The sequence below is a fragment of the Harmonia axyridis genome, chromosome 2, assembly GCF_914767665.1.
Source record: "Harmonia axyridis chromosome 2, icHarAxyr1.1, whole genome shotgun sequence".
In the NCBI taxonomy this organism is placed as follows: Eukaryota; Metazoa; Arthropoda; class Insecta; order Coleoptera; family Coccinellidae; genus Harmonia; species Harmonia axyridis.
In genome coordinates this window covers 60491910-60508999 of record NC_059502.1, presented here as the reverse complement: position 1 = coordinate 60508999, position 17090 = coordinate 60491910, and the positions used below count along the sequence as shown (strand labels likewise).

At 33.0% G+C, this 17090-nt stretch overlaps 4 protein-coding genes across 9 annotated transcripts in view; 1 reads left to right on the top strand and 3 right to left on the bottom strand.

The window, feature by feature from the left end:
- LOC123673941 (otoferlin-like) overlaps positions 1-17090 on the top strand; it is a 218658-nt gene that overhangs the window by 4206 nt on the left and 197362 nt on the right. The window lies entirely within an intron of this gene.
- Positions 1631-4704, bottom strand: LOC123673945. The gene is made up of 3 exons (XM_045608725.1): positions 4544-4704; positions 3490-3616; positions 1631-1976 (listed from the first exon to the last, which is right to left on the bottom strand). The coding sequence occupies exons 1-3, from the start codon at positions 4660-4662 to the stop codon at positions 1779-1781; spliced, it is 444 nt and encodes a 147-aa protein (XP_045464681.1). The 5' UTR covers positions 4663-4704; the 3' UTR covers positions 1631-1778.
- On the bottom strand, positions 8142-10676 carry LOC123673943. Its single transcript, XM_045608723.1, has 3 exons — positions 10459-10676; positions 8602-8734; positions 8142-8465 (listed from the first exon to the last, which is right to left on the bottom strand). Exons 1-3 carry the CDS (start codon positions 10575-10577, stop codon positions 8268-8270), a joined length of 450 nt encoding a protein of 149 aa, XP_045464679.1. The 5' UTR covers positions 10578-10676; the 3' UTR covers positions 8142-8267.
- LOC123673944 lies at positions 15479-16688 on the bottom strand. Its single transcript, XM_045608724.1, has 3 exons — positions 16475-16688; positions 15816-15942; positions 15479-15685 (listed from the first exon to the last, which is right to left on the bottom strand). The coding sequence occupies exons 1-3, from the start codon at positions 16591-16593 to the stop codon at positions 15488-15490; spliced, it is 444 nt and encodes a 147-aa protein (XP_045464680.1). The 5' UTR covers positions 16594-16688; the 3' UTR covers positions 15479-15487.

The window sequence follows — 17090 nt, the reverse complement described above, 5'->3', positions numbered from 1 at the left end:
TATTTTTTCATTGTCTCAACACCAATAGGGGTGGAACTGATCGATCATGCATTAATAAGTAAATATTTATTTCAAGTTAAAGTATACATGATTGTATAACAGAAGTATTCATAAAAATAAGGTTCAATTCGAAATTAATTCTCTTGATATGGAAATAATATTCATTTCGTTTATCACAGATTTTGAAAACTTATTCGTTTCCTATTGGTAACAACGTTACATATCAATGTAAAAATATTTTTTATACACCTCGATCGTTATGCTTGAATTTGTATCATGATAATTAATTCAGAAATAGAATATTTCGTTGGTAAGTGTGAAAACATTATTAGTCCATGAATATTTATCGTACTTCCTTCTCAAGGAGGAAACGAGTATTGTCGATAATTTTCTGAGGAGTCTCGGTGTTTAATTTGTTATCTTTTTATAATCAATTATTTGATAAAAATGATATGAAGATTTGCCAGTATTTCTATTACTTTTTTTTTAATATACAAATTCAATTTTCATAAAACGAAAAACATCTCTTATCATCACAAATTCAATTCCGATGGATGACTATGAGTGCTTTTAAGTTATTGAACAAATTTACAAAATTTTTATTTTCAGTTGAAATTTTGAAGTTATATTGAATTCTTCTTCTTTATGTGCCGTCTCCTTAAATATATTTAGATCCTAGAATTTCATATGAAATTAATTCAATTTTCACATTATATCATTTCTTCTCGATATTTTCAAATTTTTAGCTGGGGAAAGTTTTGAACGATAAGGTTTGATTCACTGATGACAATTCGTCATTCAATTCTATTATTTCTGACCGTATACACGATAACTCTTGAATGGAAGACTCTTGACTTTTGAAATTTTCAGGGTTTGTTTGATATCTAATACTTCGATTGATTTCATTATTGGGCATAATCTGAGCACAAAAGCATTTTATATAATATGTATATTACAGCAGTTCCGTGGTCTCCAATGGGAGCATGAAGGAACAAGCGCATGAATGCTCCTGACGCAGTCAGTGTTTATCTCGAATCTTAGAGTGCTCGTTTCATTAATTTAAATCGATTTGATTCTCAGAAATTATATTTACTCATTCTGTATAAAATAACGAAATCATGTTTTGGAATACCTTTAATATTATTATTATTAATATTACCAAAAACGTGATAGAGTTAATAATGTCTACCTCCGACAGTAAAAAATTTTTATCAAATCGATATACTGATTTGTCAATTTTTGGAAAAAACTAATCAATTAAAAAAAACCATTATAAGAAATTGTTCTCGTATGTTGTAAGTAGGTATGTTGTATGAAAAACTTCATACTCCTTTCATTTTCACTTTGCAGCAACGGTTTTCAGTTTAAAGAATACATATACCTACAACTACAGAATGAATACATATTATACAACTGCAGAATATGCCTGAGAATGCGATTCAATCAGAGTTTCATTATTGATTAATCCCTTTGTTAAAATTTATCATTTCGTAATAAATTTGGATTAGTAATACATATTTTTACTGTTATGTTGCACTGACAAAATTCCTGTATTTTTCGTAATACGAGATACTAAATATAAGTAATTGATAAGTATAGAAAGATAAAACCTGAAATTTACAAAACATTATACACTTACAAAAAAATATAATTATTCAATAATTATTATAATTCATAGCAAATTTACAAACTACAACTGCGAACCTTTTTGGACAAAAAACTATTAGAAGCCTTGTCACATTGAAATATTTGTTATTTTGACATTTTCTCATCAATTTTTAAGGTTCTATTGTGGCATGCCCAATATCTGATCCATTTGTAGGAACAGGATCGGAATAGGTTGCATAAATTGTAACAGCAAAAAATATATCCTCCCCTTCTTGTGATTCAAACACTATGCTGACAAAATTTGAGTTGATTCCCCCTGCGACTATTTCTGCATATCCCCCCTTACCATTCCTGATCAAGTCTTCCACCTATAAAAAATCGAATGAATAAATATGACTTGCAATTCCAACTATTCTGGGTTTAGAATTTGTTTTCTACATTGATCGAGAAGAAATAACAAGACTATAAAGTTTATAGTGAGCACAAATATGAAGGAAAAAATTGTGGATTATAATCTCGAATATAGAAAAAATAAATGGAGATATAAAACCTCTTTTTTAGATATTACATTATACGATACAATACGAGTAAAAGAAACATCAAGCATTTTTAATTAATAGAATTTGATATAGTCAATTGTCTTATTTCCTTTCTTTTATTAATAACATATAAAATATAAATGAGCCATAATTGATTGCTTGAATTGGAAGAAATTACAAAAATCCTGAAATGCAATGTAGTAACTTTGCTTCCGACGTTTTGCAATAGATGTCTGTAGCGATAAATGGTAGTCGAAATCAATTGATCGTAGATGTCATACGATAAGCTTAGGTATTTGTTAACATAACGCCATCGAAATATTAGTCGATTTGTGTCTGCATCATAAAGTTATGCTCGAATAAACATCTCAGCTTACGAGCAAATTCTCGCCATTTGCGAGAGGTTGTAATGAAGAAATCTGTGGCTGAGGTTAATCGAATGCTCTCAAATACCTTTGGTGAGGCCGCTTTTAGTGTAAAAACGTGGCGACAATGGTATTTGGTGGGAGCAGCTCGACGTAGTGTATTATGAGTTGTTAAAACTTACTGAAACAATCACAGGCGATTGTTATCGAACGCAATTAATGCCTTTAAGCCGAGAATTGAAAAAGAAACGGCCGCGAGAACGCGAGATATGATGAAGTGATTTTACAGCATGACGATGGTTGACCCCATGTTTCGAAAGTGATCAAGACATACTTGGAACGTTGAAATGAGAAGTCCCACCCCACCCGCCGTATTCTCCAGACGTTGATCCCTCGGAGTATCACTTGTTTTGATCAATGGCACACGGTCTGGCTGACCAGCACTTCTGATCTTATGAAGAAGTGAAGAATTGGATCGATTCGTGGATCTTTTCAAGAAATGTCCAGTTTTTTCAACGCAGGATTAATTGAAAGATGGAGGAAAGTAATGGCTAGCGATGGACAAAAATTACTTTGAATCATAAATGTATAACTAGTTTTCTTACAATAAAGCCTTGAATTTCGACAAAAAACGGAGGAAGCAAGGTTGTTGGCCTATGTGAAATAAAGTTATCAAACGTTGGCTGTGTTCTTTTTTCTGGTACCTATAGGTACCATATGCTCATTCATAAACATGCACAAAAATCATAAATGTTTCGGCAATTTTAGGTGCCCTTTTTTTAAGTAGATTGCCAATGTTATATTCATTATGTGAATTTAGAAATTTAACTTAATTATGAAAACCTCTGGGGTGACAGAAAGAGATTTATTGTATGATTTGACCATATCAGAAAGAGATTCATTGAATGATTCGACCATTTCATGTTAAATGTGAATCGAGAACCGAAAAATTGATGATATTTTGATAATATACTCACTGTTATGCAAGTAATTATTCTGGAACTGGGATATAAGTCTGGAAATCTTGGATACTGAAATGCTTCGTTCACAATTGTTCCTGGCCTTCCAGGTCTTTGTACAAATTTCTGCAGAATTCTAATTCGTCTAGAATCAAATTTAGACAATCACATCGATATTGAAATCATTCATGAAATTTAGTGCAATAGTAATAATTTGAAACTGGATGAAAAATATAATTCATTTATTTTATGCAGTACCTAATTAAATCCCCAGATTGCAAATGAAAAATTATTACTAATCGATTAATTAATTTTGCATAGATATTTGAAGATTGTCAACTATGTAGGTATTTATAACAGATGAAAACTGAACAACATCAGCAACAGTTATTAAATTACCCGTGAATTCAAATACATATATATTTGAATTCACTAATATCTACATATGTAGATATTAGGTTCCTTCATAATACTCAACACACACATAGATAATGAAGGAAAAGACAACAAATTACAAGAATATTTAGGTTACTATTATGAATGAATATTCCCATAAATTCAACAGAACGTAGGATAGTGAATCAATACAAAAACAGAAAGAAATAAATAAGAGATAAAGAGAAACATTCAAAGCTGTAGAAGTCACCTGACATTACTTTATCCTCCCATATTAGAATTTAGATGAAATTTTGTTCGTATTATACTTCCATCTAATTATGTTTTCAATGAAAAATAAGGTGATTTCGAAAATTTTAATTGAAACTAGTAGGTATTATGACAACTCATCAAATGTTAAGTGAATTATGTTGAATTTCAAGCTAAACATAACGAAATTATGTTTGAAATTTTGGATATTTCTTGAGTTCTGCTCGGAATTATAATTTTATTACTTGATAAGTTATTTCGCATATTTTACAAACAACTAAAGTGCACACATATGTTCAAGCAATATTAGATTATTCAAAAGGAATTGAACAATTTTTTTCGATTAAACTGGAATGGAAATGGGATCAATATTTCGATGTTTTTAAAAAGGAATTAAAAATATTGAAATAATGTAAATATTACTAACGGTTGAACTGGATCACACTCGTACAAATTATGTGGTAGTACACCAGCACGAACAGCTGCCAATTCAACATAACTATCGAGCAGTGAAAAAATCACAAGTAATAATGAGAGTAACTTCATACTTGCTCAAAATATTTCACCTATGACGTGCAGTACATTATTATATTTGCTTTTATAGTAGCCTGATAATAAAGGTATCTTTACTCAAGGCATGAGTTTAACATTTATTTATATAGGAAGATATTATGTTACCAAAATCACAAAACAAAGTGAATTTGAATCATGAAAGTCAAGGATACATTGAGCAGGTGTATTGTCTATAAGATTTATTCTGGAGAATATCTCAATTGAATGGAAACAACTCAAATATAAAGCAAAAAAAGCGATCCTTAAGATTTCATTGGAAATAATGAATTGGACGTATTATATATTGGTGTATAGTATATCCAAAGTCACTTGAACTAGTCTAAAAAAATGCTTGGCCAGAGATAATTGCAAAACAGTCCTAAACCATAGGCGCACACTTTTCAAACCCTTGAGTTGAAAATAATATTTTTGCGTATGTATGAGACTCAGATGTCGATTCTTTCAGAAAATTTGTGACGTGAGTAGCTTTTGATGTTACATCAAAAATGATACTATGTCATTCTTCGGTGTTATAATTTGATTATTCTTTATTCTCGACCTATAATAGGTATACTATCAAGGAACGTTATCAACGATGATGAACTGATCGTTGCATAGAATTATAAGAGCACGAAAATGTTTGAAATGAATTCGGAAATGTTATGTCTGAAGATAAGACAAACTAGGGTAAAATTGTTGCATGACCTTGAATGACATCCAATTTTCTACGTCAAATTAGCAGCTTCGTTGCTGAATTGAATGTTATTTCTTCGTTATTGTAAGGCGAAATTTATGACCCTCAGTGGAAGCAGAAGGCTAAATGATAATGATGTACAGGGTGCTTCACCGCGATGGCCTATTAGACGTTCATGGAAAACTAATAATAATTTTGTGTTGAAAATGTATACAATTTCCTTTTATACCTGAAACAGAGTACTACCTTCTCATTTCAAACGGCACACCCAGTATATTATTGCATTATCAGATAGCTTGGTTGATGATAATTTCAGCAATATGGCGATACTTGAGTATAAGCTCAACGGTTCATAAGTTAAAGAGATTCCTATAGATATCTCATGAAAATTTTTTGGAAAAAAACTATATTTTTTATTCATTCAATCAATTTTATGTAGGTATAAAAAGAGAGGGGTCTCAAGCTATACTTAAAGAGTTATCGAGGAAAAACTTGAACTAAGGAAAACTGCAATTTCTCAAATAGTCTATGACTTCCAGAAAACATAAAAAAAAACTAAAAAGTCGAAATTTCATGAATTGTAATGAATTATTCGTAAAGATGGTTGAAAATCCATAAACCAATAAAATTTTCAATAATGAATAATTAATGACATTTCATGAAATGTCAAATTTAGTTATCCAATCCGATTTTAGTTCCTTTGTTTTCCTGAAGTCATAGACTACTACACTCAGTTAGAAATTGTAGTATTTCCTCAGTTCAAGTTTTTTCTCGATAACTCTTAAATTTTTCGTATTCAGAATCAGAATAAATATTCAAAGATATATATGTAACCTATTATTAAAACTGTCCCGACTGATGGCAGGAAATGGTGAAATATTTCTATTTTCTATAAAAAACTTGATTGATTTTTCGATCCGGCTACGTAGCTGCTAATTTGACGTATTAAGAGCCTCAACATCATATGCCTATTCTACATGATTTCTCAAACCAGTAATAACATTGCTTAAATCAGAAAATGTAATGAAAATTTTGTTGGATAATCTCATTTTAATCAATTCTTCCTTCAGTGGAATGAAGATATTTAGGATGCGAAATCGTTTTCTTCAGAACCCGTCATATCAATTCTGACTTTGAAAGTAAATGGAGGAACAGATTTGATTGCGAAATATTCATCTTTTTTTACATAAGCCATAGAATTGTGCCAAACATCATAGTCGAAATCATTAAAAGCATCAGTCACACAACGAACTAAAACTACGTAAAAATGCATTTCAATAATACCCCTATGGACCACACTGGTCTATGCGAATTATCAGAAAGTAATTAAGAAGTGATAGATGCAGCCAATGAGTATAACCAAAAACGCTCTCAAAGTGGAAAGGGGAATACGAGGGGAAATATTCAGCCAATAAGATCAATCAAATCGGGACATTCTTGTTTCCAAGACGATTTGCTAAATACCGGGGTTTATTTGAGAGTATTGATAGCAATATTTTCATAAATTCCAAAGGAATTTCTGAAAATTTGGACAACCCTCGTATAATTGAATTATTCAAGCTTCCTCCAAGTGACTTTTGATATACTATACCTACCTACATTTTTGTCAAGTAGGTAGGAAAATAAATTTAACATTGTTCAAACAAACATATTTGAATATTAAATCTCTGCGTCTTTGCTCAAATCTAATATTATGAATTCTCGGAATGAAGGAATTCAGAGGACCATTGGAACTTGTCGATTACGTTTATTCGTTGAAAGTCAAATATGTTCCAAAATTTATATTTACTGGATGTATCTCCTTCATCGGAAATTGATTAAAATGATTTGTCCAACAACTGCTATAGAAAGTAGTGTATTCTTCATATCTTCTCAATTTCCAAACTATGTATTGATCATACTGTGAGAAATATTATTCCACACGGCACTTTGCCCACACCTTGCTTGGTATATAAACCAATTAAATTCAGATTTTGAGAAGTCGTTTTTATGAAAACGCAATAAATGAACAGATACTGTCAACGAAGGCCATTTTGAATTGAAGTAGGTACAATACTTGAATTATTTGAATTTTTACAGTTGCAGGAAAAGTATAGTGTGCAACATGTAGAGAAAGTCCTTTTCTCACTCGTGTACTTGCAATAAACTTCGAAACTCGTGAGAAAAGTTGGAATTTCCCCACTTGTTGCACAATATACTATTTATTCATAGAAGACTGACATTGTCGATCGAATCATCAAAAATAGGTTTCCACAATTTTTCTTCTAAATTTTCTTCAACATAAAGAGAAGTGGAAATAGAATATTCAACGAAATTTGACAATAAGGAGTTTTGTATGAAAGTTCATTAGCTTAGAGTTTAATATTTCCTATTCATTGTTGATAGAAAATCTCCACAATACATTTCGATATGAATACCAACATCTGAGTATAACAATGAATGGACACCAATCAATTCAACAAACTTTTCCATTCGTATAGAATTTTTAATTCTGTTCTGGAGTACGATTGGATATTGATTGTACATTTGGAGATTTTTAAATAAATTATTTAATTTACCATAACATATGTTTAACAATATAGGTACCTACTAGGTACGACATGACTTCATCACTAAAAAAACTAAAAAAAATTAAGGAGATTTATAGATATGAAATCAGAAGAATAGTCTGAAATGCATTTCACGAATGAAAACATTCACTTCATTCATTAGACATAAATGAAAAATTTTGTTCAATGATACTTACCCTCTGAAATGTTGTATTTTAAATATTGACATATTTTCGAACAAATAATTTATTCAATTAACATAACAAGTTTAACATCCATAAGTAAAATGGAAATAACAGTTTATCTCTTAAAATAAAAACAGGATACTTAAATATTCAAATTTTTTTTTCTTTTTTTCAAACAGGCGGAGCAGCTGGTACATTTTTGGGTCCAGCGGATAGAACGGTACCAGGATAATATGAATAAATCGTAACAGAAAATAGTATGTCCTCTCCTGGTTGCGATTCAAATATTAAGTTGACGAAATTCGTGTTGATTCCTCCTGCAACTATATCTGCATATCCTCCCTTACCATTTCTACTCAGGTCTTCAACCTAAAAAATCGAGTAAATGACTATGAATAACATTCTGTTCTCTTCTGGATTTTATTTTTTCTGCTTTCATCGAGATGAATATTGATCTATTAGTCAATTAGTCAATACAAAGTACTAAATGATCAAATCTACTCACTGATATGCAGGTAATAATCCTAGAACTTAAATCTGGACTCAAATCTTGAATCCTTGGATATTGGAATGCTTCGTTGACAATAGTGCGTGGTCTACCAGGTTTCTGTATCAATTTCGACAGAACTCTGATTCGCCTGGAGAATAATTCAACAATATCAGCAACGAACAACTAACTACAGTTTTTGTGAATTGCATTTCATAATTATTAATTTATTAGATGCAATGAACAACATTACTTCCGCCGTTTTGCAATAGATGGCTGTAGCGGTAAGTGGTAGTCTAAATTAATAGATCGAAGATGTCATCTAATAAGCTTTGGTATAAGTTAACATACCGCCATCGAAATATTACTTGATTTTTATCTGCATCATAAAGTTATTCTCGATAAAATATGTCAGCTTACGAACCAAATTCTCGCCATTTGTGGAAGGTTTTAAGTTTTTGCTTCAAAATGAAAAAAAAAAGCGGCTGAGGCTCATCGAATTCTCTCAAATACCTATGGCCGCTATTAGTGGAAGAACGTGCGGAGAGTTGTTTCAACGCTTCAAGAACGGTGATTTTGACGTCGAAGATCAGCATGGCAGGTGGAAGAGAGAAGATTTTAGATGATGCAGAATAGGAGGCACAACTTGATTAAGACTGGTGTCAAACGCAACATGAATTGGCAAGATCATTGGGAGTGACGCAAAAAGCCATTTAAAAACGCCTGAAAGTCATGGGAATGATTCAGAAATAAGAAAATTGGGTGCCGTATGAATTGAAGCCGTGAGATGTTGAACGGCGTTTGTTTGCTTGTGAACAGCTACATGCAAGGCAAAGGCGGAAATTGCACACACAGGTGTCCTCACCTAGGTGCATGAGTAGAGTATATGTGAACTGATGTATTCTAATGAGAAGTGAACTTCTTTTGGTATTTTCCGATTAATTAATAATAATAATTTCTGAATCGCATTGTGACTTGGAACGAAAAATGGGTTCATTACGGTACTTCCAGGCGCAGAAAATCATATCCCGGCCATGCATCCACGTCCACGCCAAACCGAATGTTCATGGTTCCAAGGTCATGCCCAGTATTTGATGGGACCAGCTCGGCGTAGTGTATTATGAGTTGTTAAAACCGACTGAAACAATCACAGGCGATCGTTATCGATTGCAATTGATGCGTTTGAGCCGAGCACTGAAAGACAAACGACCGCAATACAACGAGATACATGATAAAGTGATTTTACACCATGACAATGCTCGACCCCATGTTGCGGAAGTGGTCAAGACCAGTGGCGTACCCAGAGGGGGGGATAAGGGGGATATATCCTCCCCCCAGAAGGAATATCCATTATATGTAAAAACCTTATATATCACAATCTTATTATGAGTAAGCAAAATTCTTTGGAGAACTTCTTCAAAAGAAGGAAAAATTAATTTTTTTTTTCTTTATCCCCCCCCCAAGGCTTATGTCTGGGTAAGCCACTGGTCAAGTTGGATTGCAACCGTTGAAATGGGAAGTCCTACCCCACCCTTCGTATTCTCCAGACGTTGCTCCCTCGGATTAAGATTGTTTCGATCAATGACACACGGACTGGCTGACAAGCACTTCCAGTCTTATGAATTGGATCGATTCGTGGATCACTTCAAAAGATGGCCAGCGATGGACAATACTTTGAATCATAAATTTATAATCAGTTTTCAACAATAAACCCTCGGATTTCGGAAAAAATCGGCAGAAGCAAAGTTGTACTAGGGTATTCAAAAAAATTCTAGCCTTATTTGAGAATAGATTTTGACTAGTGGCAAAATTCCATTAGTAATACAAACATTATTTTAGAGAATTGAATTTGAAAAATAATACCATATTACTTACGGTTTAGTAGGATCACACTCGTACAAATTATGTGGTAGTACACCAGCACGAACAGCTGCTGATTCAACATAGCTGTCGATCAGTGGTAAAATCAAAAGTAGCAATGAGAGTAACTTCATAGTTCTGCTATAGATGGTCACACCTATGATGCGAAGTGCATTATTCAGTTTTCTTATATAATAGTCTGTCTGGTATTAAAGGGATTTTCATTTATCGCACAATTAATCAATGAGCTAATAATGGTATTTAAAAGGATTTCATATTTTCAGAATAATAAATACAAGCTAAATTTGAATTATGCAAGGTCGAGGATACAATGATTATGTTGTCCGATCGAAAATAACTTTTTCTGTCTAACCTAAACTTTAAAAAATATCAATCATTCGAAAAGTCATGTATATACATTTTTTTTGAGTTTTATTCGTAATATTCTCGGAATTATTAGTATTTTTTTTCTGATACCTTTATATTTCACGTTTTTGGAAAATAAATAAATATTTGATCAATAAATCTTAGCATATTTGTTCAGATATTTTCTCAGAATGGATAAAGATTGAAGGACGCATTTCACGACTTTTGAGATTACGATGAAAATTAATCACAATATACAAAAAAATCTTTTTCTTGAATCTGGAGAATCGAATATATACTTGATCATAAATTCTCAAAACAATGATTGATTCAACATTCATCAATAAATTATTGGATAATGATATAATAATAATAATGATAATGATATAATAATATCAATTCATATATCTGAGACACAAATATTCAGTCTGATTTATTTATCAGAGCACATTGTAAACACATGTACAATGGGATTGGAATCAAGTGAAAGGGGGTTACCAAGGCAGAATATTATTGTCTGATACTCGTATACCTAAATTTATGAATTTTAAAAATTGGCCACAACAGCTCAGTTCTCAATCAAGAAAAATCTCAGTGTTTTTACTGTTTTCACGAATATATTTCATACTTGGACAGGAATTCTTTTGATTTCGACTACAATTTTAATTTTTTTTTTATTGGGCCCAGTTAACCGGAATTTTGGAGTTCCCTTACAGAGAACCATATAATTCCGTCACAATATGGAAATTTTACGAATTTTGAATAAAGAAACAAAAGCTTGACTCATTGATGTCGATTCCTCAAATTCGATTCTGTCCAACCGTCCGGCTGGCCAGTTAAATAAGAGATGTCTTTCGAAAGGAAAGAACTAGGCACTTGAAATTTCCAGTATAGGTTCGGTTCTCAATAGTTGAATTCGTTAAGGGGATTATTTTTTACTTGGAGACTGCAGAAAATTTGCATTTGGATGTAGATTTGAAAATTAAAGAAGAATTTCGAATAAAAAATTACCCCATATTCCCGTAAACAAACAATCGAAGGAGATCATATGAAATGTCAAGTTCAAGCACCGTTCAAAATTTCAAGATGATAACATCATCACAAAGATTGAAAAAAAAAAAGGATATTGAAAAAAAAAATTGAATAATAAATATTTTCGGGTTTATAGATCCCATCATGTTGAGATGAACAACAATAATAGCGATAGCGATCATTTATTGATTTTGCTTATGTATAAAGAAGGAAGAAAAACAAGTCATTTAAAAACCAGAAAATTCCAAATATCGGCTATAGGATCCTACATGAAGCATAAAATCCTACGACATTGGCACAAATTGTAAAAGAAAACGATTTAAATTTTTTAATGAAAAAATAAAAATTAATTAATTTTGAAATCTTGAGGTTTGATGAATTTTTGTTGTCCAAGTTCATGATGTTCTTATAAACACCCTAAAAATTTTTGATCCAAGCCGCAAATTTGCAGAATTGAACATGAAGAAGGTTTTTTCAAAAAAAAAATTTACATATTGATGTATCTTCATTTTTGTCAAGTAGGTAGAAAAATGAATTTAACAATGTTTAATCATACATATTTGAATAATTAATCTCTGCGTATTTGCTCGAATCTAATATTATGAATACTCGGAATGAAGGAATTCAGAGGACAAACGAAACTAGTCAATTACGTTTATTCGTTAAAAGTCAAATATGTTTCGAAATTTATATTCACTCGAAGTATCTCCTTTATCGGGAATTGATGAAAATGATTTGTACAACTGCTATAGAAAGTAGCGTATTCTTCATAGCTCACTCAATTTCAAAACTATGGACAGAAGGTCCGGAATGATCGTTGGGAAGAAAAACTAATTTCTCTTTCCACAGAAGACAACAGTGTTTGGCGGATGGCCAAAGCACTGAGCTCAGTTATGAAACCAACCCCCCCTATTCACGGTTTACAAAGAATGATACACAATCCAGAAGAAAAGGCTGAAGCTTTCGCAGACAACCTTGAATGACAATGCAGCTGTTACAACTATGCGAATTTGGACCACATCGAGGACGTCAACCGCAAAGTGAGAAGAGACTTGAAAAATGTTCAACGGAAGCTATTGGTTTCCCAACCGTTCAGGAAATACAGAACACTATTATGTCGAGTAAAGTGAAAACGGCACCAGGACCGGACGGCATCACTAACTTGACGTTGCGAAACCTCCCTCGAAAAGCCTTAGTAGCAATGACGAATATAGTCAATGCTACGCTACGACTAAGGTACTTTCCGAAGGAATGGAAGAAAGCCAACGTGGTTTCAATCGACAAGACCGGCAAAGATGCTAAATTTCCACAGAACTACCGTCCAATCAGTCTTCTCTCGTGCATAGGGAAGATTACGGAAGCGGTCATTCTGAAAAGATTGAAGACAATAACGGAAGAAAAGAGGTTCATACAGTTCGAACAGTTCGGTTTTCAAAGCAAACATTCCACTGTGCAACAAGTGCTCCGAGTAGTGGAACAAATCACGAATGGATATAACCGTAAACAAGTCCAGGAGCTGTGTTCTTGGATGTAGCCAAAGCGTTTGATAACGTATGGCACAAAGAACTGCTATACAAACTGCTTGCGGCAGGTTTTCCACTCTCCATGGTCCAACCGTTAGCTTCTTACCTGCATTCTCGCAAGTTTAGAGCCAGAGTTGACAGAGTATTGTTTTCATAGAGGTCCCTCTCAGCCGGAGTTCCGCAAGGATCTCTGCTGTCTCCAATATTATTCACAATATATGTATCCGACTTGCCGAAAACGGTGAAAACCTCTATGGCACCGTACGCTGACGACACCGCCATTCTTGTCAGTTCTTGGTGTCGCAAAATGGCAACAAACTACCGACAAGAAACTATCTACAGACTTCAGTCTTGGTTTGCTCGATGAAGAATTGAAGAGAACCCCGAGAAGTGGGAAGCAGTTCTTTTCAGCCGAAAGAAAAAAGATCCCGTCGGAAACATCGTAATGTTCAGTAGGAGGATCGAATGGAAAAACGAGGCCAAGTATCTGGTAGTAATACTTGGCAAGAAGCTCACTTGGAACCACCACATCACATCAGCTGTGACGAAGAGAGAGACATCAGCGGCAGCGTTGCAACTTTGCAAAAGCAGCAAAATGTCCCTTTTCAACAAGCTTCTTCTTTATAAGTCCACCATTCGGCCGGTCATGTCTTACGCATGTCTGGCTGGGGGATACGCCGCAAAGACGCATCTGCAGAGTCTTCAAGTCGTGCAGAATACGATCCTAAGACGAGCCGTAAATGCACCATGGTTTGTCAGCAACGTACGGATACATGAAGACCTGCAAATACCATTCCTAGACGACCATCTTAATGATCTGAGCGTGAAGACATTCAGTAAAAAGAAAAATTACGCAAACCCTCTTATAAGGAAGGCTTACGACTACGATGAAAAAGCTCCTAGGAAACACAAACGACCGAAGATGGCACTTCCCTAGGAAGTGTGTGTTAAAGCCAAACCCTTACTGGCACAGAGATTGTGTAATGATTACACAAACTTTCTGAGTGGCATATTGCCACCTGCTAGAGCAGAATCAAAACAGCTCATCAGAGGTGAATTATATTGACATGGAGCAGTAGAAGGCTTATAGCCTGACTGCAAAAGAGAAAGAAGTTCTAAGTTCTAAGTAACGAAGCCCATTTTAAATTGAATTAGGTACATTACTTGAATTATTTAAATTTGTGCAGTTGTACTCTTGTATTTGCGGCAGAAGCCTGAAAGGCAAGTGCCGCAAATACACTCGTGAGAAAAGTTGGACGTTCCCCACTTGTTGCACAACAATATACTATTTATTCATAGAAGACTGACATTGTTGATATAATCATCAAAAATAGGTTTCCGCAGTTTTTCTTCAACATAAAGAGAAGTGGAAATTCAATATTCAAAGAAATTTGGCAACAAGAAGTTTTGTATGGAAGTTCATTAGCTAAGAGTTCAATATTTTCTATTCATTGTTGATCGAAAATCTCTAGAATACATTTCGATATGAATACGAACATCTGAATTGGTGCAGTATGGAAAATATTGACGATAAATGAAAATTTACAAAAAAAAAAAAAATAAACAGTACCTACAACAATGAATCAATTCAACAAACTTTTCCAGTCGAATAGAATTTTGAATTATGTTTTGGAATAACATTAGATATTGGTTGTATATTTTGAGAGTTTTAAATAAATTATCTCATTTTCCATAACATTTGTTCAACAATATAGGTACCGACTAGGTACGACAAGACTTCATCACTAAAAGTAGGTACTCTGCTCATAGGTACCTATGACACTAAAAAATGTTAGGGAGGTAATAAGTCTTTGAAAACACACAGGCTGACAGATGTATAGATCAAAGTTGTTGAGGATAGTCTGAAATGCATTTTACGAGTCAGAATGATCATAAAACTTCAACTCCATTCATTAGACATGAATGAAAAATTTCGTTCAATGAAACTCTCTGAAGGTGTTGTGATTTAAATATTAACACATTTTCGAACAAATAATTTATTCAATTAACAACAAAAGTTTAACATCCATAAGTAAAATGGAAATAACACTTATTACTATTAGTATTATTATCTCTTAGAATAAGAAACAGAATACTTATATATTCAATTTTATTTCTTTTTTTCAAACAGGCGGAGCAGCTGGTACATTTTTAGGCTCAGCGGAAAGAACGGCACCGGGATATGTTGCATAAATCGTAACAGAAAATAGTATGTCTTCTCCTTGTTGCGATTCAAATATTAAGTTAACAAAATTCGTGTTGATTCCTCCTGCAACTATATCTGCATATCCTCCCTTACCATTTCTACTCAGGTCTTCAACCTAAAAAATAGAGTAAATGAATATATATAACATTTTGTTCTCTTCTGGATTTTCATTTTTTTCTGCTTTCATCAAGATGAATGTTGATCTATTAGTCAATACAAAGTACTAAATGATCAAATCAACTCACTGATATGCAAGTAATAATCCTAGAATTAGGACTTAGATCTGGAAGCCTTGGATATTGGAATGCTTCGTTGACAATAGTGTGTGGTCTACCAGGTTTCTGTATCAATTTCGACAGAACTCTGATTCGTCTGGAAAATAATTCAACAATATCAGCAACGAACAACTAACTACAATTGTTGTGAATTGTATTTCATAATTCAGTTATTAGATGAACAACTTCGCTTCCGCCGTTTTGCAATACATGGCTGTAGCGGTAAGTGGTGGTCAAAATCAATAGATCGAAGATGTTATATAATAAGCTTTGGTATAAGTTAACATATCGCCATCGAAATTTTAGTCGATTTGTGTCTGCATTATAAAGTTATTCTCGATAAAACATGTTAGCTTACGAACCAAATTCTCGCCATTTGCGGGAGGTTTTAAGTTTTTGCTTCAAAATGAAGAAAATAGCGGCTGAGGCTCATCGAATTCTTTCAAATACTTATGGTGAGGCCGCTATCAGTGGAAGAACGTGCGGATAGTTGTTTCAACTATTCAACTAGGAATTTTCTCGATTTTTTTTCTATTTTAATGTACAGCAATATCTTGTGACAGAATTCCATCAGTAATACAAACATTATTTGAGAGAATTGAAATTGAAAATGATACCATATTACTTACGGTCTAGTAGGATCACACTCGTACAAATTATGTGGTAGTACACCAGCACGAACAGCTGCTGATTCAACATAACTGTCGATCAGTGGTAAAATCAAAAGGAGCAATGAGAGTAACTTCATAGTTCTTCTATAGATGGTCACACCTATGATGCTAAGTGCAATATTCAGTTTTCTTTTATAATAGTCTGTCTGGTATTAAAGGGATTTTCATTTATCGCACAATTAATCAATGAGCTAATAATGGTATTTGAAAGGATTTCATATTTTCAGAATAATAAATACCAGCTAAATTTGAATTATGCAAGGTCGAGGATACAATGATTATGTTGTTCGATCGAAAATGACTTTTTCTGTCTAACTCAAACTTTAAAAAATATCCATGATTCCAAAAGTCATGTTTATACATTTTTTTTGCGTTTTATTCGAAATATTCTCGGAATTATTAGTATTTTTTTCTGATACCTTTATATTTCACGTTTTTGGAAAATAAATAAATATTTGATCAATAAATCTTAGCATATTTGTTCAGATATTTTCTCAGAATGGATAAAGCTTGAAGGACGCATTTCACGACTTTTGAGATTACGATGAAAATTAATCACAATATACAAAGAAAT